The 23,443-nt window shown below is 38.1% G+C and overlaps 1 protein-coding gene and 1 long non-coding RNA gene across 8 annotated transcripts in view; one reads left to right on the top strand and one right to left on the bottom strand.

Moving 5' to 3' along the window:
* Positions 1-15,858, bottom strand: part of OLA1 (Obg like ATPase 1) — a 95,503-nt gene extending 79,645 nt beyond the window's left edge. Inside the window, exons 1-4 of one of the 7 annotated variants that reach the window (XM_026677694.2) lie at positions 15,452-15,858; positions 14,045-14,145; positions 10,767-10,910; positions 8,007-8,134 (exon numbers count right to left, since the gene is read on the bottom strand). In XM_026677694.2, coding sequence (XP_026533479.1) covers positions 8,007-8,134; positions 10,767-10,910; positions 14,045-14,145 — 373 coding nt within the window. In that variant the 5' untranslated portion in view covers positions 15,452-15,858. Of the gene's footprint in view, positions 1-8,006; positions 8,135-10,766; positions 10,911-14,044; positions 14,146-14,279; positions 14,453-14,753; positions 15,325-15,346 lie in introns of those variants that run through there. The other 6 variants (XM_087949700.1, XM_087949702.1, XM_087949699.1 and 3 more) reach the window with 6 other exon arrangements.
* LOC148133138 (uncharacterized) lies at positions 15,560-22,381 on the top strand. Its single transcript, XR_015746512.1, has 4 exons — positions 15,560-15,632; positions 16,889-17,000; positions 18,861-18,915; positions 22,319-22,381. It is a non-coding gene; the product is annotated as an uncharacterized LOC148133138 (long non-coding RNA).
* Positions 22,382-23,443: the final 1,062 nt, after the last annotated feature.

Raw genomic sequence — 23,443 nt, 5'->3', positions numbered from 1 at the left:
TTCACTCAAAAGGAAAGGCCTCACATTCTTTTAACCATTATCACACCCTTTGAACTAACCCTGATTGGAAGATGCCACTCTTCTTATTCAAAAACCATTTCTTAAATGTCTTGATGTGCTTTTACTGTGTTTCAGTTTTTATTATGGACTGTAATCTAAACAACTTAAAGAACAGACAAGCAATAGAAATACAGAAGCCTGTCAAACAAGGAAATGCAATATTCACAATAACAGTATTATAAAATGAAGTCAGTAGCAATTCAAGTTGCTTTCTTTAACATAATTTACAATATACAGGGAAGACTGATTTATAATTAAGTGATATCTTCAAATCTAGCAGAGGAACACACTGGTCTCAGCTTGGAATTTCTAAATATGTGCCAGCTGGATTTGTATGAAATACTAAGAAAAATTCTTTACAATAATTTTGGATTACTTTGAGCAAGCAAGCATGTAGATGCATATATTCAATCAATCTTGCTTGGCTTATCCTGCCAGCACAAGCTATAAAAAAAGTGAGGAAAAAACAATTGTGTTAGTGTTGGTTTGTGAGTTGAGTGGACCTACATTTTATCACCCAACTGGAATGATAGCAGCAATAACTCTACTATGCCATACATTTGAACAGTTATTTCCAGAAATATTTATGACAAAATAAACATGTTTAAGACAGACACTTCTCATTAAGCAGAGTTGATCTATTAGAATGCACATCTGCCCCAGAGGATAGTAGTAGGTCTTATTAGAAAGTCCTGGTGAAATCCTCCAAGCTGGAGAGAGAGAAAGAGAAGGGAAAAAGAGACAAATAAGCCCTGGGAGAGAGGAGGCAGAGTTACCACCAAGGAAACAGTCATATAAAAGAGGACTGAATCCAAGACAAGAATGTACTATGAATCAACATCTCACACAAGACATTTTCCAAGTTCGCATGAAAATAAAAGAAAGAGGGTTGAAGCACATTCGGTCTTGCAAGATTCTATTACTATAGCTTTACAATAAAAGTAATACTGAACTACATGGCATTGGTTTCTTACTCTTGTTTACTTAGAAGGAGCAACAGGCCCACTCTCGATTTTATTATTATTCTAATACAAAAATATATGGAGGTAAATCTATGTGTGATGTACTTTTTATGATAAATGCTTATATATTTGCCAAGTTTGACTAAAGCAACAATCATTTCCACAGAGTTACACCTGCCACCCTGGAATCCACCACTGTAAGTTGCTAACTCAATGCTAGTGTTAAATACTAGAATTGAGAACTATGTTATGTAACATTATCCCTTGAGATATAAATTACTTCGCATTAAGTTAAATCTCAAAAGCACTTTAAATGCTCTAAACTTGCTATTTTAAAAACTAAGGAATAAAGGACTAATCATAAAATAAATGAACTTTTTAATGAGCATGAAAAGCTTTCCCTACCAGAAGGAAAAAAAAACACTTTCCCAAGAGACCTGTCATGTTAAAGCAGTAGTCAATAGCGGCATGCAATCAGTAAACAAATTCAGCTCTGTGAAAAAAAGAACTACATCAACGTTTAGTGGTTGCAATTTAGATTATTCTAGCGTGTAATACTTTAATTGTATAAAACAAAGCTGGTGTCACAAACACAAAAGAACTTCTTGCAAAGCAAGCACCACAAGTAATTTTTATGCTGCCACTGAAGGCTGACAAGTGATGAGCACTTTGTTCAAATTTATACACTTATGCATCTAAGGCAACAGGTGGCTGGTAAAAAGAAACATTAAAAAAGGATTTTTAACCCTTTAAAAGGTATGTTTTTTATAACATGATCTATTCAATCTTCTATTTCCACTAGAGGAAAATGCTAAACAGTTGCGTGATATATTTAGAATATAAGGCAAAATTACTTCAAATAAAACCAATACATATCTGTCACAATTCAATGAAGAAGTAAAAAAAAGAATTAATGGAGTTGGAATTCATAAAATGCATAATAAAGTAAAATATATATTGTGGGCACGAGCATTTGTGTGCACATGGACATACATGTGTGAGAAAAAGGGAGCAAACACTAGAAATTAGGCCACAGGCAATTAAATAAGTCAGGAAATGTTTACTGCGCTCTTGAAATTTTTACCAATAACTACTTGAAACATACCTTCTTAAAATAAGTTATTTTAATTCTGGCTTGTCAATATATCAAAACATTGTTGGTTTTTAAACTAATTAGAGTCCAGAAACCTTAAAGAATCTTTCCTGCATTCCCATAGACGGAAATGAACATATTCCTTCTTAGTGCACACTTTCCACTTTTCCCCATTTTTTAAAAAAAGTCATAAAATTTAATCTATTTAGATCAAATAAGCATAATGTGCCTGTATCTAACGTCATTGAAAATTGGCTCACAGAAAGACTACCTAATATAAAGCCAAATATTCCCTTGATAGATATTTAACAACTACATTTTTGATGATGATGAATAAGAATTATTGCCTAACTGGTATATAATGCCAAACTGTGACATAATGGTGACTTGCAGACACTGACTAGTGATCATTTGGAGGTATTTTCAGACTTTTGTTATTTGTAGCTTGATTTCATTTGTCTGGGATTATCAACACCACAAAAGACTGATGTTCTAAGTATATAGAAGGTAGATAAGATTCTTGTAAAAAAAAATGCATTGTGTATTTTTGCTGAATTCAATGAAGAAATTTAAAAATAAAAGGCTGAGGAAGTACATTCCTGAAATTGACAGTGATGACACTGAATAGAGAATGATTCCCCCTGCCCCCAAAGGAAGAGTCAGAAAAGGAACACTTAGGCAGACAAAAATATCTATGCAGTCTCTGGCTTCTCAGTTTGATAATCTAGGATTTCTAAAACTAGCTAAAAATATCACCAACTAAAACATGGTGCATACTTGTATGTGTGTGTACGTTATTTGCCTGAAACTTCTATCCAACCTAGAGCAGAGCCAAAACAACCCTTCCCCCAGATAAACTGAATTAATAACTACTGAAAACTATCCCATTTATAAAGTTAACTGATTGCATCTCTGCATTTTCTCCCACTAACAAACATACTATGCACAAGCAAATCACAACACCCCCCCCCCAAAAAAAAAAGATAGAAAACCAGATCTGACATAGGGTAGCAATGGAAAATAGCTTAGCTTGAAAGGAAAATTCAAAGAAAAAGGGGAGGAACACTGTATTTCTAGGTTAAAGGGTCTTAAAACATTGTTTTCCTCTTCCTTCCCACTTTTAAAAATGTAACTCATACAATTACCTAAAATACTCATAAAAATGTAACTCATGCAAAGAAAAGCTCTTTTAAGGTCCCTTTTGTATGAGTTACACTTATTTATATTTACTCTATTAAAACTGCTGGCTTCTGACAATTGTTTGATAGAATTTTAATACTGTATTACTTTTCAACATGGACTGGCAAATAATTTTGTTTTTGGGGATCCCTGAGTGAGTCTTGGGGGGAACCAAGGAGTCGTAGGGCCACACTTTAAGAAACACTGATCTAAGGGAGGAATGGAGGGAGGAGCATTGATTCAGGCATTGCAAAAAAAAAAAAAAATAGTTAAAATTCGCTGAGCAAGCAGCCCCTCAGATATTGGCAAAAAAAAAATTCTATGCAGAGAGCAGAGATACATGACTTTAGATTTTCAACGTCATATTTTATTCCCAGCAAATGTAAAGATTACTTTCCCTGCCCCAAGAGAAAATAAATTATCTTATTATTGAGAAAATGTGGGAAAATACAATGTGTAGACTTTTATTTGTTTTAGAAATATCATCCCATAAATTCAGTTTGGAAGAATCCTTGCTAACTGCCAATTTCTCTTTTGACATGAACTGTCAGATATAATAATAACAACTATTTTAGGATACAATTTGTATTTTCATTTCCAGCGGGGGGGGGGCGGGGAATTGAATCTGTCAGATATTTCAAGAAATTTTGAAACATGCATTACATTAATCACAAATATCAGTCTATGTATTTATACATATATGTGAGAGCGCCTGTGTATGCGTGCCTACATGGGCAAGATTTTGATTTATTCCAATTCATTCTGCTGATTACAATGCTCCATCAAATGTACTAGACCTTTCTTTGGGATTTCTTCAATCTCAGAATAGATATTTCAGGCTAAGAATTGTCAGTGTATTAGTACTTTATGAAATATAATCTATACAAAAACTTCTTTAGATATCTGTACCAATCATCTATTAAAGAGCCGTTGTGGCGCGGTGGTTAGAATGCAGTACTGCAGGGTATTTCTGCTACCTGCCGGCTGCCTTCAATTTGGCGGTTCAAATGTCACCAGGCTCAAGGTTGACTCATCCTTCCAAGGTCAGCAAAATGAGGACCCAGACTGTTGGGGGAAACATGCTGACTCTGTAAACCACTTAGAGAGGGCTGTAAAGCACTGTGAAGTGGTATATAATAAGTCTAGGTGCTAATGCTATTACTACTAGTTCTAGTTTCCCCATTGCCAAATGTTAATATTAATTTTTGTTATCAAAGTCTTGCAAAATGCATGCATCTGATAATATTATAATCCAAAAACACAAAACCTTAGGGGCTGGATCTTTATTGCTCGGACTGTCTTTCCCTTTTTATAACCTTGTGGTAATCTTGGGAACATTCCATATTTGCTATAAATCACATATATACAGAATGAGTGAGAAAATAAAAATGTCCCAATAAATAATTGGGATTAAAATCATACAGTTAAAAACAACTAGAAATATTCCTCTAAAAGCAGAAGTCACAATTAAAACATTAATAATAATAAAAGGAAATCCAATTTCCCAAACGAGGAAATTACAACTATCCAATCTTCTACACACAAACACAAAAACACAAACACATAAGCACAAACACATGCAGACACTCCAGTTGATGGAACCATCAAGTTTCCTAAAAGCCAGAAGGGCAGGGGCCAATCACGCTTCAGGATGAGTGCTACTCTAGGAAGAGGGGAGGGCAGCAACAGAAAAGACGTGATTACACCTGAAGATGAGAATTCTCTTATTGAGATGACACAGATCTTATTGGGCAGGCAAAGGTTAAACCAAGAAGACAGTCCTGCAGAAGATACCCAGGCCCTGAACCACACAAGGGTTTAAATGTGACAGTCAATAGCTTGCATTGCACCTGTAAGCCAAATGCACCTGTAAGCCTTCCATCCTTCCAAGGTGGGTAAAATGAGGACCCAAAATTGTTGGGGGCAATATGCTGACTCTATAAACCATTTAGAGAGAGCTGTAAAGCACTATGAAGCGGTATATAAGTCTAAGTGCTATTGCTATTTTCCATCCTTAAAATTGCTGTCAAAATACTGGTAGTTTTTCCAGCATTTAAGAGTATCTGCTATCATAGTCCTATAGTAGGCTTCCAACTGACTATGTTTCTAACAGGAAGAAGAATGGCAAAATGGAAAAGGAGAAACAAATAGTCCACAGTCAACTCCTATCTCACAGAACAGCTCAATACCAATCCTGAATCAGTGGTGGAGTGGCAGAGATGACAATTCAGATAGGAGGACAAATGAGAAAGGAAATAATTCCTTTTATCATTCTCACAATTGTTGTGGCCTTCCCTGCTCCAGAATGTTTTTTTTTTTGTTCCTCTTCTAAGATATTTCAGAATCTCTCAACTCTCACAGCTGAGAAAATATAACAAGCACACTTGTTGTATGGCTCACACTCTGGTAATTTAAACCCTTTGAATATATGCTATGCTAGCCTTGTGTCTATCTCAGAATAGTAGAGTTTTTCCAATGTTAAAACAGATGTTCCAATATTAAAACCTACCTGGTTATAACCTCTTACAGTTCGTTGAAAAGGGAAACAAACTTGTAAGCACAATACTTGATAGCGCTCTATTGTTTCATTTTACAAAGAAAGAAAACAAAGTTTTTACATTACTGGCTATTATGTATCCTGCATGTAAAACATCCAGCTTTTTTTGACTGAAAATATTTGGGATACACTATCCTAATTCAATGGTCCTTAAAAGCTTTGACTCAATCCCCCTTTTCCTGATCTCAAATAACGACATTACCTTCCACAAAACTGTCTTAGCAGCAGTAGTTCCAAATTGGATCCTTGTCTCACAAACATGCCTGTACAAATTGGTCCATTACCTCAGGATATGCTGAAATTAACCCCTTGGCACACTCTTCTTCCTCAAATCCAGTAGGAGTATTTGGTGGTAGTAACACTTATGCCATGCCCAAAGAAACTAATTCCTCAGCCTGGGGAGAGAGGTATGAAATATTTGGCAGTACCCAAATCCTGTTAAAATTCAGGTTCTGCTGTTATTTGTATCCTGCTAACCCTCAGCTGCTATTCCACATCACCCATCCTTTGAAAAAGTTAAGTGTCTGGCCTTTTCATACTCCAGAGTAAGAAAGAACCCAGCTGACAGACCATAAGATGCCAGCTTGGATTCTATAGCACACACTATAGAAACTCTTACATGCTGATAGATCTTAAATTCATCTCTAAGCAAATGTTGACATCTAAACTCCAAATTTCTGGAATGAGTTCAAATGCAATAAAGGTGTCAAAGCCTAAGTACAGCTGCACAAAGGAAAACTGCACACGCTGAGGGAACGAGAGGTGGCTCTGGCTTTGTTCATTCAGATGCTGGTGCAATGAAGTGTAGCGACACAAGTATCATCACATATCTTTCCCTCCTGCAAGTTTCCAGCAATATCTATCAGCAGGGATGATTCTTTTTTGAGAGATCACAAGAAGGCCACATGGGAAGAGAGCAGAACTTGCCAAGAGGCAAGTGGGAGATGTGGCAACCACCATATCCAAGTCTTATTAAATGCCTTCTGAAAATGCAATGTGTAAGGTATTGCAAGTTTTTAAAAAATAACATTATTTCAACACACTTAAATAAGTTAGGGGACCACAATCGTAAAGAACTGTTACGCATTTGCTAATATTGCATGGACCCAAAACACGAGCTATTTTGATTTTTTTTTTAACAAAAGCAATTGAGGTAGTCCTCAATTTATGACCCGTCACTTAGTTACTGTTCAAAGTTATGGCAGACCTCAAAAAATAGACTATTTGAAATACCCAGATTTGAAGTTCTGACATTCCCCCCCTCCCCCCTTGCAGGCTGACCACATTTTGGGCTAGAACACATTTACAGCTGATTGTAGTGCAAATTTTTCATCTCCCCCCCTCCAGGAAACTGGCAATCTACTAAAACATTATATAATAAAATTACAAAGGGTTTTATCTAGTAATAGATAATTAATAATAATTATTCATAATATTATTATTATTAATCCATTGGTCAGCTGCAGAAGGCCACCTTACTGGGATCTGCTCGCATAATCCGTCGATACATCACGCAGTCCTAAACGCTTGGGAAGTGTTCGACTAGTGATTTGTGATACGAAACCCAACATAGCTATCTCGTTTGCTGTGTACACTGTTGTTTTTTGTGAATAATAATAATAATAATAATAATAATAATAATAATAATAATAATAATAATTATGATGTTGTTGTTGTTTTTGAACACAATACCCTGGATATCACGATTGTGGAGAAGAAAAAAGTGTGGATTGTCAACATTGCCATACCTGATGACAGCAGAATCAATGAGAAACAACTTGAAAAAATCACCAGATATCAGGACTTGAAAATCAAACTGCAGAGACTCTGGCATAAACTAGTGCAGGTGGTTCCAGTAGTACTCGGCATACTGGGTGCTGTGCCTAAAGACCTAGGCAAGCACTTAAAAACAATTGTTGCTGACAAAATCACCATTGGTCAGCTGCAGAAGGCCACCTTACTGGGATCTGCTCGCATAATCCGCCAATACATCACACAGTCCTAAATGCTTGGGAAGTGTTCGACTAGTGATTTGTGATACGAAACCCAGCATAGTTATCTCATTTGCTGTGTACACTGTTGTTTTTGTGTAGTATAATAATAATAATAATAATAATATATGCAATATAGTAATTAAAACCTTAAAATTGCTTACGAAGTAGATGAAAGATTCCATCACAGGCACTAATATGCGACAAAAAGGCATTTCCTAGTCCCTGTCCTGCATGGGCTCCTTTCACAAGTCCAGCAATATCCACCACATTCAGAAAGGCTGGAATTTTGCTAAAGGGAAACATTCAAAATATTAGTCATTAGCAATATATGGCCATGTTACCATCAACTAGCAATTATCTGCAATGATACATAGAAGAAAATAAAGTAGTAATTGGCCATAAAGCATCCACGGACTTAGCAGCATCAAACTATATAGTGCCAACTATCCTCAGTAAAAAAAACAAAAAACTGAAAATGACAAAAATTCAGAGGATAGCCTACTGCTATCACTGTAAACGTATTGAGTAATAAATTAAGAAGACAATTAAAAAAAATCTTACATATCATTTGAAATCACTATTATAACCAATGTTGTAATCCTCAACCAAACTGTGCAACTCCCCCACCAGCAGTTCACCTCCCAATGACCCTGAGCTGATGTAACCTCCTTATCACAAGACCCATCACACCTGAAGCCCTTATAAACAGAAGAACACCTGAAGCCCTTATAAACAGAAGAACACTGACATCTCCTAAACTCTGCTCCAGATGTTACCCAGCCTGGTAACGCAACATTCAGAAACCAACCCATAAGCCTGAAAAACAAACCTACACCCTCATATAACCCATAAGTTAAGCATTGTGTCTTTCCCACAACTATTTTTAATATAATTTTTATTGAAGAAATTTTTAACAAATCCAAAATAGACAAGTATTAGAAAATAGACAACAATAAGAAAGAATAGTGAATAAGTAAGAAAGAAAATAGAAAAGATTAGAAAGAAGCAGCTTTCTATCTTTTTGATAGCAGTTATAAATGAATTTTTATTTTACCTTCTCTAAGGTTACATCATAATTCCTCTTTCCATAAACTATGCTTTCTAAACCTCAAACCTATAAATTGCAAGTTAATTTTGCTCTTTTTTCCAGCAAAAAGTCCACAAGAGGTTTTCAGTCACTGACTTATGATCAAACATGTTAATTTTTTCAGTCTCTCCTAGTTCTGTCAACTTTACCAACCATTTCTCTAATGTAGGTATTTCAGAGCCTTTCCACTTTTGTGCGTATAATAGTCAGCAATAATCATATCTAAAAAATAATATTCCATAGCTCTTTTCTAACTGGCTATTCATTAACGCCAGAAAGAAAAGTTCTGATTCCAGATGAATGCTGATCTTTAAAATTCTTGTATCATTATGTGTATACAGAATACATAAATTTCTGGCTTTTTTATAAGTTTACCAGGCATGATAAAATTACCCTTCATGTTGTTCAAATATCATTATACATTCATTTTATAAAAAATAACTTTTAGGTTATAGCATATATTTCCCATAACTATGACTATAAGATTGTTATAATTTATAGGAGAGACAGAAACTCAAGATAAAATTTGCGATATTACATAGAATCTCATGCACACCAATTACAATGATGCAATGTTTGTAAGCCATCCGGAGTCATCTCTGGATGAGTTAGAGGGCATATAAATTTTTATATATACAGTGGGTGTGTGTGCGTGTATGTGTGAATGTATATATGTATGTGTGTATATGAATGTATTTGTGTGTTTATATGAATGAATGAATGAATGAATGAATGAAAAGTAGAACAGGGTGAAGAAGAAACAGGTGAGATGTTTAGGTGGCTTTACAGTAGTTGAATCTATTCAAGTTTGGTTCTCCTGCTCTCAGTTCCTTGTTAACCGTCCTTGTGTTTTAAACCAGCATGAATTATAAACATACCCTTTACACAAGTAAATGCTTTAAAAATGCAATTATTTGTTTATAGTTTCAATAAAGAATAATAATGCATAGAAAAATTTGGACTTCTCCATTGAAGCAAAAAAGAAATCCTCAGGGTCTAGTAAAGATAAAAATAATTTCAAAACTTGCCTAACATCTTATCAACAGAACATTTTTCATTAACTGTTTCAGTGAGTCGTTTACTCATACACACACATTTATATCTATGTATAGATATAAAAGCTCCTCAAATGTATTACTTTTGAAAAATAATCCATATTTTAAAATATCTTAGATAATAAACACCCTATGATAAAATGTTCCTGAAATAAAGTTGCAAAATTTAAGCCTATTAAATAGTGTGTTACAGGTGAAAATTTGGTTATTACACCTGAGAATGTAAAGAGCCAAACTGAAGCCATTTTGTGTTTGCAGTCTAAACTTTTAAAGCTCAGAACATTTATGTAATGTGTCTTCTGCTAGAAATTATACAAGATTGCAAAACTATGTACTTGGCATAAGTTAGAGGTATGTGCTGGGGCGCTCTGACATTAGACGTCACATTAAGAGATATTGTTTTCTTATAATCTTCTGGAATTTGAATAACAGGAAATCTGACTATAATGAGAATGTTGGGAGTTGTCCATGGAAGGTTGGAACTTTCTTATGAAAACGTTATATAATTTCCATATATGGGAAACAGGAAGTGTTATGTAACCATGTGATTTGATAAACCTATATAAGCTGTATTCACTAAACGGAAGTGTCTCCTTTTCTCCTAAACATGGTTTTGGAGTGAAGGGGTCCATACTACAGTATTTTCCCTAATAAAGCATCCTATGGATCAGATTATCAAAAGTCTGTTGATTCATTTTTATGTACTTCTCACATAGTGATACTGAGAAATGTTGGTTTTTAACCAGAAACAAACAACTGATGACATTTCACATATTTACCTTGGAGGCTTATGGTACTGGCAAAGAAATTCATATCGATCATCTGGCACAGGCACTCGGCTCTCATTTGGATCAATTGTGCAGAAGGGGAAGTTTTCTGCTGCAGCTTGGCTCTTGGTTAATACATTGAAAAATGTAGATTTCCTTTAAAAAAGATATATTGCCATATTTTATACTCATTAAATGACATAGAAAGGATATATCACTATTATGGTTGTGAAGTAATTCAAGATCAGTCAAAAAGGGATTTGAAGGGTGATGAGTCTCAAACATACAGTAGCATCTGTCCTGACTCCGTAAACCAATTGTATGATCCCCAGGAAGCGACATGGCTGCCTTAAGAAGTAGAGGACCTGGATAATGTTTATGTTTTCGTGTGATCCAAAGCACTTTTATGTCTTCAAATCCAAAATATTACACAGCACTAATTATTATTGAGTACTGAACACACAAACATCTCATGAAAAGTGTCAAGTTTTTGCATTTCTTTTGCGCAGAAATGATGAGAACTTTAAAAAAAGGATTTCCATATTTCTACAAAAAACCTTTTCTAATTTGCTTGAACTACTGTAATACATTTCTAGTTTCTGACAGATCTCTTAGCAGCTCTCTAAAAATTAGCATAAATCTCATTTTAAGATACATATTTGAATGCATGCTTCGAATTTCACATTTGGTAGAAGGAATATTTATGATTAAATCCAATCTTCAAACAGCTATGTACAAACTGCTCAGATTTTATTCATCACATTGGAACAGCCACAGCAAATTAGCTGTAGAATTCTTTTCCACACTGACCCATCAAATGTCATTCAAAATGCTATAAATGAGCCTAGAAATGATCTCACATTCCCACTTTTTTTTTTTTTTTTTTTGCAGCACCTGATTATCAGTAATACTGGCCAGATTTTTTTTTCAGAAAACCAGTACTGAGATTAAAGCAATTATTTTAGGAATAAATTATAACAATAATTAGACAGCTATGCTGAAAGTTCAGAATGTAGTGGTTAAAGCACTGAGCCAGGATAGGAAAACTAAGGCCTAAATTTGTACTGGATAACAATTCATAGTTATTTTCAGTCAGTCCCTGTCATTCAATTCAATTCAATATTCCCCATATGTAGTACACTACACTCTGACAAAAAAAATGGGATATAGATATAAGCAATAAATAAATAAATCATGGCAAGGCAGAGTTTCTGAGAATGAAGCTGTATTCCGATATACCCAATTCAACTACTCCTATTTTGTTCTTTCTACTATTAAGTACAGCTTAACAAAGTACGGGCAATGTGTTACTATCCACCTTTGGATCTGACAGGTCTCTCCAAAAACAATCAGAAACAAAACAACAAATTGTAACTTCCAACTTTGCGAAAGAATAAACTAAGAATTCTAAAATGTAATATTTCTTTTTTCTTTATATAGCACAACTTAAAGCAGCGTATATAATGCTTCCTTAGTCTGAGGGAAGTTGGCTTTGTTTATAGCACTTAGATTTACATACTGCTTCACAATGCTTTATAGCCCTTTCTAAGCAGTTTACAGAGTCAGCATATTGCCCCCAACAATCTGGGTCCTCATTTTACAAATCTCGGAAGGATGAAAGGCTGAGTCAACCTTGAACTGGTGAGAATCAAACTGCTGCAGTCACCAGAATTAGCCTGCAATACTGCACTCTAACCACTGCACCATCACAGTTTATGCCCAGTGACCCAGCTGTCTTCCATGCTAAAGAGAGAACTAGAAGTCACATTCTCCCAGTTCATCAGCCTACTAAATAGACCAGGCCAGAAAATAAAACTCAACAGAAAGGCTAAAAGTACTTTTATAAAAAAAATATATATAAAATCAGAATCTTCCAAGTCTGAATGCACTGCACTTACTTCTCCTCCTTAAACTTTTTTATTAGATTTTTATCCTACCTTTATTACCTTACCTATAAGGTAACTCAAGGTGATACACCTATGTAATACTTCTTCATTCCTCTAATTTCCCTTCAAAAGCAACCTTGTGAGGTGAGTTGGGCTAAGAGAGATTGGCACAAAGTCACTCAGCTGGCTTTCACGGTGGGACTAGAACTCACTCTCTCCTGGTTTCTATGCTACTATTTTAACTAACACAAGTAGTCTTCAACATACAACTGTAATGAAACCTGCACATAACTGTTGCATGTCATAACAGTCATCACATGACCAACCCAATTATACAACTTTGACGCAATCCAGTGATGCAATATGGGTGCAATTTTACCAAAAGCCGAATGTTAATGCCAATTTTTGGCAAAACCATTGTAAAATGTGGTCATGTGACTATGGGACACTGCAAAGAGTGGTAAATGTTGTTCACCTATCAAGTCCTTCCAAAGTACCTGGGATAGATAGAGATGTTTGATGGAGTGCATATATCATTGCAGGATATAAGCTGTTCCAAGTAAAGCTGCCTTTTGCAATTGACTGATGGGAAATATGGTTCAAGTGGTGCTCCAGTTATTTTGGGATTGCTCCCAAGGCACCTATTACTATTGGTATTACAGTTGCCTTTTTCCACATTGTTTTTTTTTTTACAGGACATTATTATAATAAGAAATATATCTGTGTTTGTTTTTGATTCTCAAGTTGTGACAGCTGAAAATATAAATTGTATCTGAGAGAAGGTATAAACTCTTGTTTTCCTCATGTACCTTTTGATAAAGGTAATTAAGTATTTTGTAAACAAAAAAAACCTAGAATTATAGAATTCTTTATTTTTTTTCTTTCAAAACTTAGTGTCGTGTGCAAATCAGTGCAAGATAAGTTAGATCTACATAATCGACTTTCCAGTTCATTACTTTTGTTAATAAAACTTTACATTTCCCTTATTGTTTCACATCTTTAAAATTATCCAGCTAATAAAACTAAATAAAGCATACCCTTATGTTTTCAATGAAATATAACAATTCCTTTTATTTTTAATAGTGAAGCATCTTTACAACTGAACGTTCAGAAGAAAATGCCAAATTAATGAAAGCTATTTTTAATTTAGCACATAAAAAGCTAGTTTAATAATCTGCTATTTTTAGACAGAAACTTCAGGACATTTGACATTTTTAAATTCAAAACTAACATGCATTCTCTAAAATATAATTACGACTGCAAGATTAGAAAACTCTAAGACCAACAATTTTCCAGAGTATTTTTTTTTTTTTTTTTTGCAGCACACCTCTAACTTGATTCAGTCAAGACGGCCTATAAGCTTTGGGATGACTAAGCAAAGTTTAGTGACTTTTAAACACTTACCCAACGTTTGGCAAACCAACAATGCCAATTTTCAAGGATGTCCCAAATCTTCCAATGATTGGGTGCGGTTTAATTCCATCACTTCCCTTTTTGGGGGGCATCTGAAGTTAGAAATAAAGACCACATGAAAGCCTAACATCCCAAGCTGCTTTTCTTACATCCTAGGGTTCCAAAAGCAACACCCATTCTAACAAATAAAGAGTACTGCAAATGTGCATTTGATTGATTACTGTACGTCAAATACTTTCTTGGGAGCCACAATAGCCCAACTTAGCAAGGCTTTGGGGATGCCCAAGAGACAGGAATAGAGGCAGCAGCTAGACAACAACCAGACATACAATTGTACATGGCACCCTTCTTGTGCCACAGTTCTGGTAGCTGAATCTGATTCTGCAAAGTTCCTGGATACGCTGAGCTAAAAATAACCATCTCAGAGCCCAAGAAGGGATTGAAATTCAGCACCGACAATTCCTCCTGACGTTTTCAGTGCTGAGTGGCAGCTGTGAGGACTTCCCAGCTAGTCAAACGAGCAGGCGGGAGGACTCCACAGAGCAGCACTCAAAACTCTGGCCTCCCAATTGAAGGGGAGGAAAAAAAAAAACCTCCAAAATACAGGAAGCACCAGCTTGCATCCCTAATACATCGCGTTTCAAGCAAGAGGGGGGGGTGTCTATGTGGTTTACTGCATGCCATCTCCCGCCTTAAGCACCTTCCTAATCCGGCAGGCATTTATTTCTCTTGTAACGACCATCTTTCAGACTCATCAAAGCCAGCAAGCCAGGAGGTCCTCAGCATTCCTTCCAAACAGCAGCTTCCCAAACCAGGATAGGGCGGCTTCATTCATCCGGGCACCCACAACAACAGCCCCGGGTCGCACACTGTGGCATCGACCGGCGGTTCGGTGCGCCCCACCGACCCGCGTTGCCTCGGCACGAAAATTCAACCTCTTTGGAGAGTCCCGCTCGGGCTCCAACTGCACCGAAAAGGGAGCGGGCGAGCGAGCGAGCTTGCAGAGCCGCAACCTCGGTCCCCGCCTCCCCTGACAGAAAGCAGGCCGGCAGGCCTCTCTGCAGGGGCGCCCGTTTCCACCTCCCCGCATGGCAGCTGCCCTCCCCTCGCCTCCCCCCAAGAGCCCTTCGCCTCCTTTCCTCCTCCTCCTGCCCGCCCCCCCGCACAAAACAGCGGAGTGGAAGGAGGCAAGCTAGCCGCTGAGGTCTGACTGGGAGCTGGGGAGGAGCTGCCAGACCCGGGCCTCCTCCAGCCGCACCCCCTTCCCCCCCATTACACACGCACACACCTCACCTCCAAGCACGCGACGCGGAATGGAGCGCGGAGCCCCCCCACTCACCCCGAGGCCGCGCCACGAGCCGCCCCCCCCACCGCCCGCGCGCGCGCTCGCGCCTTCACCTTGCTGCCGAGCAAGCAGGGGCGCCGCACAGGCTCCAGAAGCGGCAGGAGAAGAGGAACGCCTCCCGCGCGGCCACGCTCTCGCTCTCTCTCTCTCTCTCTCTCTATACCCAGGCGAAAGCAGCCGGCGGAACGGGAGGGACGCGCTTCCCTCTGGGGCGGAGACTGGCGGAGGGGAAAGGTCACGGGGATTGAAAGTGGGGCGCGTGGACCTGCGCGAAGAAGGGGGCCGCCGGGAGGGGAGGGTGTCGGGGTGCCTCTTCCCACAGAGATGCTCCTCGGGGGTCCTTTCAGCCCCGCAGGTCCAACCCGCCCCGGGTGCGCGCCAGTGACTCTTGTTCAATCGGGCCTCCTGGCGTGCAAACGCCGAGGCAGGTCTCACTCCGGGATCTCGTTCAATCGCAAATGGTTCCTATTTCCTCTACCCTGAATAAATTATTGGGGGGTTGGGGGAAGCAGAGGCTCCTTTTGGACTAAGCTTGGGCAGCCTTAGTGGCCAGGACTATTTACTAAAGTGGTTTTGGAGCAACAGCTAACGACAGGGACGCAATTTGTCCAAGGGTTTTTTTGCACAGGGCTTCCCTTTAAAAAAAAAAACCTTTATTTTAATTGAACGATGTAATCTTAAAAGAGAAATAATTGCTTTTTTAAACAAAACTATAGCACAGATTAAAATGCAAACGAAGGAAAAAAATACCTTATATAGATACTTATACCCACATTTATCACTAATGAATTTGCTGCTATAATATGAATACATATATATCGCAAACTTTGCCATAGTAGCACATATTGCTGCATCCTTTGATTGGTAGAAAATACTGCATTTGCCATACAGATAAATCACACATTTCTAACAAACGTTTGCTGATATACGGAATACGGGTAGTCCTCACTTAACAACAGTAATTGGGAGAGGAAGTCTGTTGCTAAGCAACGTGACCATAAGTGATGTCATGTGAATATGCTGACTTACAATTTCAGCAGTCCATTACTATTGTGGAAAGCCTCCCTCCTAGAAGAATGAAATATTTTTAGGAATATTAAGAAGGCAAGATACTATATTTCTCCAAATGGAGAATTGGAAAAACGTGTTCTTAAACCAGCCTGTCTCCCTGACCCAAGCAGAAACTGAGGAGGCCAGCTTTTAGAAATGCAGATTTGGTAATCCATTCAAGACAGGATATTTAGAAACAAAGGCAGAATGGTAGGATTAGAAGCAGTCCCTCACCCAAGATCCAACACAGGACAAAAGCCATTAGGCACAATAGGAATTGCCCAACACCCTGTCAGAACATAAGCCCCTTCATTGCACCACCCCCAGAGCAGTCTAAACTTCAAAGAAATAGAAACCTAGGAACTGATAAAACAATAAGGCAGAGGTTGACCAGATTAGCTCAGATTACCTAGGATTTGCATTTCCTCTTTTGCCTATAGAGCCAGCTGTGACCCCTACATGACCTTATAGGAATCTGACAACAGCCAATAGAATATTAAAGGACATGTTCTTGCACAGGAAAAGGAAGCTCAAATACAAAGCTAAAAGAAGGTATAAAAACCCACCTATTCTCAGCTCCATTTTGTCAGCTGCCCAGAATCACATGTGGTTCTGCTTCATCAATGAACCATCTTTCAAATCAGTCTCCATTTTCATCCATCTCCAGTTTCTTTCTCCCGGCTTGGAATTCAACCAGATGGATATTTCTTCCAACACCATCATTTAGGTCAGGGATATCAAACTCATGGGCCGCGGGCCAGATCTAGCTGGTGTGGTGCTTAAATCTGACTTGTAGGGCTGCCTGGAAATAAAAGGATCTGCCTGCGGTGCTTCTGGTGGCCAAAGCAGGGTGGGGGGGCTGCATGCAGCCTCCTGCGCCCCATTTTTGCCTCGATGGCCTCCTGCAGCACTCTGCCAGCCAAAATTGGGTGTGGATAGGCTGTGCAATCCCCCCTCTGTACCCCTTTTGGCCAGCAGGGTGCTGCAGGAGACCAGGCCAAAAATGGGGCATGGGGGGGCTGTTTTGGCCAGCAGGGTGGTGCAGGAGGCATCTGTCCCATCTTCCTACCCACCTGGCCCACAGAGAACTATAATGCTGATCCAGCCCTCGAGGAAATCCAGTTTTACACCCATTGTTAAGGTAAATACCCTGCAATCCAAGCATCCTGCAGTCATGTGATCACTTTTTGCAATGTTCTGCTAACTTCCCCATTCAGCCGTGAAATAAAGCAACTCGGATGCCTTTGAGGTAGCCAAAAAGTTTGTTTGATTGATTTAGTAAAGTTTATACTTAAGCTGGAAATGCTTCCATTGGGAAGAGAAATTCCGTTTGAAGTCAATAAAAATTCCTAAAATAGCTATTTCATAGTTGTTGAGTTAAGGTCATTATCCCAGATTCTTCCTAAACCTTCCAATTTATCAACAATTTCAAAGTAGATTTTATCCAAAAAATTGGACATTCGTGATTCTCATTATCAAAACTCAATTATATCCCATTATAGCCCAATGATTTCTCATTGCTCCTACTCCCAGAAATTAAAACACCTTTTCTGCTATACATTGTTCCAAAGCACTTTCCATGCTTTTAAGGGAAATAGATAACTTTCCAATTTAGCCCAGAATGGATGATACTCAACTATATTTTCACTCCACCAGCAGATGGCTGATAAAATATTGGCCTAATGATATTTTTTGCAAATTGGATATGTTAAAGACAACTTCCTCAAATAATAATCTCAATTTAGCCAAAGAAAACTTTGGTGATCCCTAATCCCAAATAAATTTCCTCAATAATTTATCTATCCAAAGAAAATATTTATTTGGTATTAACATAGGATATTTCCATAAACAAAGAACAATGTTCATTTTAATAACATTAGTTTTGCCTTAAATGTTGGTCCATTGCCTTCTGTTTTATCTTCCTGTTTGTTTCCAGGCCCAAAATAGCGGGCTGGTTTTAGTCACTAGAGTCTCTTAGATTGGGGCTAAATTCTGTATTGACAGGCAATGGTCTAATGCAAGACAATTGGTTATTTGAGGATCTAGAGACAATAAACACAGCAGTAAATGAAGAGATTTTAAGTTTTATTATTAACTTTAGCAGACAGATTTAACAGAAACAAAAGCATAACATACCAAGCAAGACAAAAACAAATCTCTGTTCAGCTGTTGGGACTCCCAGTGGAACAATAGTAGAGAGACCTCAAAACAGTGAAGTTACATAACACTCAGCACTATGTAGAAGATCCCACAATAAAGGGCAATACTAGGGTCTTATCAAAACTTGCTACCAAAACCACATTATCTTTTTTTTTTCTGTGGTACTGAGATTGCAGAACCTGACCTTGGCTAGATAAACAAGATCCTGTACAGATAGCCAGTAGCAACTTAAATCTTGATCTTTTTCTACAGCTTTGTGAAGATTCATCCCTTTCCTCTATTTATCAAGAAAGAGTGAAAAAGCAAGGTAAACATCATCATACTCTGAATCTAGAATCTTCTTAACATGAAGGAGAAATCAAAAGATGCCATTACAAACTTCAAAATACAATGGTCTCCCTCAATGCCTCTATCAGTTCTCAAAAAACTATATGACCCAGCTCAAAATTAAAATTAGAGATTCTTTTGCTATGGGAACACTCATTTGTTAAGTTGGTAAGTTTTAGGATGGAAGCCCTAATATGATGGATTGTGAGACACACAAATGTAAGTAATAATTAGTCCATGAGGTGCCACAAGATAGTTGTTTTTTGCCATGACAGTAAAGAGCAATCTCTTTTACCTTGTAGATTTGGCTGATTGAGTTGGGTTAAAAAAAAGAAACTGAAGTGCTTCTGTGTAAGATACCTTACACATAAATCTAACTCTTTGCACATTGGATGAGAGAAAGACAGTAGTTAAGGTGATGAACAATGCCTTCAGGGTTCATTGAGTGTCCAGCAGACTTCACAAAGCTGTGAGGATAAAATGAGAACTTTATTACTACCATGAATTGCAAGGGTACAAGTGAGACATGAATGTGATCATCAAGTTTATTTGGGCAGGCAGGAATTTGGTGGGGAAATGGCATATAAATCTTAATTACAAGAGAGAAGAGGAAAACTATTACACCCCCAGAGGATAATGCCATCTAGTATGTTTTTAAAAACTGCAGCTAAATCTACAATAAAGGTAAGCAATCAAACATAAAGAAGTCATATTAACTGGTTGCTTTCAGAATGGGAACACTTTGAATTCCTATAAGACTTTCTATTTATGGTGTTCCCCAAGTATCTTTAAAGTGCAGTAGAGTGTTTGATTTTAGCATTCTGACCTGAAATTACAGGTGAAACTCAAAAAATTAGAATATCATGCAAAAGTTCATTTATTTCAGTAATGCAACTTAAAAGGTGAAACTAATATATGAGATAGACTCATTACATGCAAAGCAAGATAGTTCAAGCTGTGATTTGTCATAATTGTGATGATTATGGCTTACAGCTCATGAAAACCCCAAATCCACAATCTCAGAAAATTAGAATGTTACATGCAATCAATAAAACAAGGATTGTACATAGAACAATATCAGACCTCTGAAAAGTATAAGCATGCATATGTACTCAGTACTTGGTTTGGGCCCCTTTTGCAGGAATTACTGCCTCAATGCGGTGTGGCATGGAAGCTATCAGCCTGTGGCACTGCTGAGGTGTTATGGAAGACCAGGATGCTTCAATAGCAGCCTTCAGCAATTCTGCATTGTTCGGTCTCATGTCTCTCATCTTTCTCTTGGCAATGCCCCATAGATTCTCTATGGGGTTCAGGTCAGGTGAGTTTGCTGGCCAATCAAGCACAGTAATCCCTGGTCATTGAACCAGGTTTTGGTGCTTTGGCAGTGTGGGCAGGTGCCAAGTCCTGCTGGAAAATGAAGTCAGCATCCCCATAAAGCTCGTCTGTGGAAGGAAGCATGAAGTGCTCCAAAGCTCCTGGTAGAGGGCTGCGTTGACCCTCGACTTAATGAAGCACAGTGGACCAACACCAGCAGATGACATGGCTCCCTAAATCAACACAGACTGGAAACTTCACACTGGACTTCAAGCATCTTGCAGTGTGTGCCTCTCCATTCTTCCTCCAGACTCTGGGTCCTTGGTTTCCAAATGAGATGCAAAAGTTGCTCTCATCAGAAAAGAGGACTTTGGACCACTGAGGAACAGACCAGGTCTGTTTAAGGTAAAACGCTTCTGACGTTGTTTGTTGTTCAGGAGCGGCTTGACAAGAAGAATACGACATTTGAAGCCCATGTCCAGGATCCGTCTGTGTGTGGTGGCTCTTGTTGCATTGACTCCAGCCTCAGTCCACTCCTTGTGAAAGTCCCCAACACTTTTGAATGGCCTTTTCCTGACAATCCTCTCCAGGCTGCGGTCATCCCTGCTGCTTGTGCACCTTTTTCTTCCACACTTTCCCCTTCCACATAACTTTCTATTAATGTGCTTTGATACAGCACGTTGGGAACATCCAACTTCTTTTGCAATTACCTTTTGAGGCTTTCCCTCCTTATAGAGGGTGTCAATGATGGTTTTCTGCACAACTGTCGGGTCAATGGTCTTTCCCATGATTGTGATTCCTACTGAACCAGACTGAGAGACCATTTAAAGCTCAGGAACCCTTTGCAGATGTTATGGCTTAATTAGCTGATTAGAGTGGGACACTTTGAGCCTAGAATATTGAACCTTTTCACAATATTCTAATTTTCTGAGATTGTGGATTTGGGGTTTTCATGAGCTGTAAGCCATAATCATCACAATTAGGACAAATCACGGCTTGAACTATCTTGCTTTGCATGTAATGAGTCTATCTCATATATTAGTTTCACCTTTTAAGTTGCATTACTGAAATGAATGAACTTTTGCATGATATTCTAATTTTTTGAGTTTCACCTGTAGTTCTTTGCCTATTTGTAGTTTCCATTTCTTAGAGATTCTTGCATTCATGCACAAACTTTTCAGGCTATGAGAATTAAAATGGGTCAAGTACTGATCAATATGAGGTCTTACTAAAAATAAATCAGTATGAAATATTAAATATTTCACTAGGTGAATTTCATCAGAAAAAATTATTGGAAGTTACAACTTACAACACACACAAAAAAATTGAACCTTGTTTCCAGTTAGGTTAAGCATCTCCCTCAATATAAAAGGCACCACAGTTTTTTAGAAACAAATTATACCCTTCAAGCTAGACAAGGCTACATTAGAAGTAGAATTGTTCTGTTACTACAGTATATAAAACAGCTGCTCTGCATCAAAAATGATTATGTTTCTTTCCCAACTCCACTTCCAGGAGCTTTTATTGACTAAGACAGAACTCCTGGATATTCCATTGTTAACCTGACCCTTCAGGTATATTGGGATGTAAAAGTAACCTTAAGGAACAGGAGGAAGAGCTAAAACCAAAACAATAGTCAGAAAAAAGAAATTTGAGTCCAAGGCAGAAATGTACTTTGAGAAAGCAACTCAGATAACTGTCCCTAGTTTTCTTGTCCACCTAATGAGAAGGAAGGACTCACAAGAGAAGAGCCTAATGCTGGGAACAATTGAGGGCAATAGAGGAAGGGGACGACAGAGAATGAGGTGGCTGGATGGAGTCACTGAAGCAGCAGGAGTGAGCTTAAATGGACTCCAGAAGATGGTAGAGGACAGGAAGGCCTGTAGGAACCTTGTCCATTGGGTCGTGATGGGTCAGACACAACTTCACAACCAACAATAACAAAATTCTCTTAAAGGGAGAGAGGGAGGAAGCACATTCAGACTTACAATATTTGATTATTGTAACCTTATAATAAAAGTAATATTAGCATTCATAACTTTGGTTTCCTAGTCTGGTCTATCTCAAAGGGATGACAACCCATCATTGTCATAGGGACCATCCATCTTGCTCCTGGTCATCTCTTCCAGCATTATAGATTTCTCAAGGGATTCTGCTGGCTTAATCATCATTAATAGTAGATCTCCTACAAAAGACTGAACAGGGAGTTTCATTTAGTCATTCTGACATGGTGGTTTGAATGCCATAATTGTACTCAGTAATTAAAGTCATCTCATAAACACCATACAATTTTTCAAACTCTATTCACTTGATTTTCATAATAACAAATGTAATTATACTTTGTAGGGCACAACGTTTGAGCAACAGAATCCCATTCAAATCATAGGTCTTTACATACTTCTTTACACCTACAAGTGTGTCTATGGATCAGTACCAATGTTGTGTATTTCCTGCTAACAAGAAAAGCATTAGTGGCAAAACATGAAGTGCTTTCCTGATACCCACTTTGTACAATAATCAGTTCTAAAAATAACAAACCCTATCACTGGCAGTTTAACAGAGAGAAATGACAGCTGAAATATCAAAGATCTCACTTTATTGTCACTTTCTAGGTACCATCAGCAATTTAAAACATTCTGCAGAAATGGGAAGAAAACAGGTTCCTGGGTAATTTGGAATGACAGGAAGTCCTATAGGTCACATCCCATATATTTTCTTTTGATAACTAATCATATTGAAGCCTGAGGTGTCAGCTAAAGTCCCCAGGCTATATCCAGTCCTCCTGGGCTTCTTTATGTGAACATTGTACCCTGGTTGACTCCACACCTTTCTACTCTTTCCATGACCACAAAATTAATGCCCCAATAGCAATAGCACTTAGACTTATATACCACTTCACAGTGTTTTACAGTGCTCTCTGAGTGGTTTACAGAGTCAGCATATTGCCCCCAACAATCTGGGTCCTCATTTTACTGACCTTGGAAGGAGGGAAGGCTGAGCCAACTTTGAGCCTGTTGAAATTTGAACTGCCAAACTGCAGGCAGCCGGCAGTCAGCAGAAGTAGCCTGCAGTACTCCACTCTAACCACTGTACCACTGTGGCTCAAGTAGAGCAAAGGATTGCTTAAATGCTTTGTCCCTTCTTGTTGAATGTACATTGTGGCTTGAAGGTGGAAGTACAAATATATTATATTG

The sequence above is a fragment of the Notechis scutatus genome, chromosome 1 (assembly GCF_049901735.1).
Source record: "Notechis scutatus isolate UNSWTSFEM ecotype Mainland chromosome 1, rNotScu1.2, whole genome shotgun sequence".
Lineage (NCBI taxonomy): Eukaryota > Metazoa > Chordata > Lepidosauria > Squamata > Elapidae > Notechis > Notechis scutatus.
This window is presented reverse-complemented; position numbering and strand designations above follow the sequence as displayed.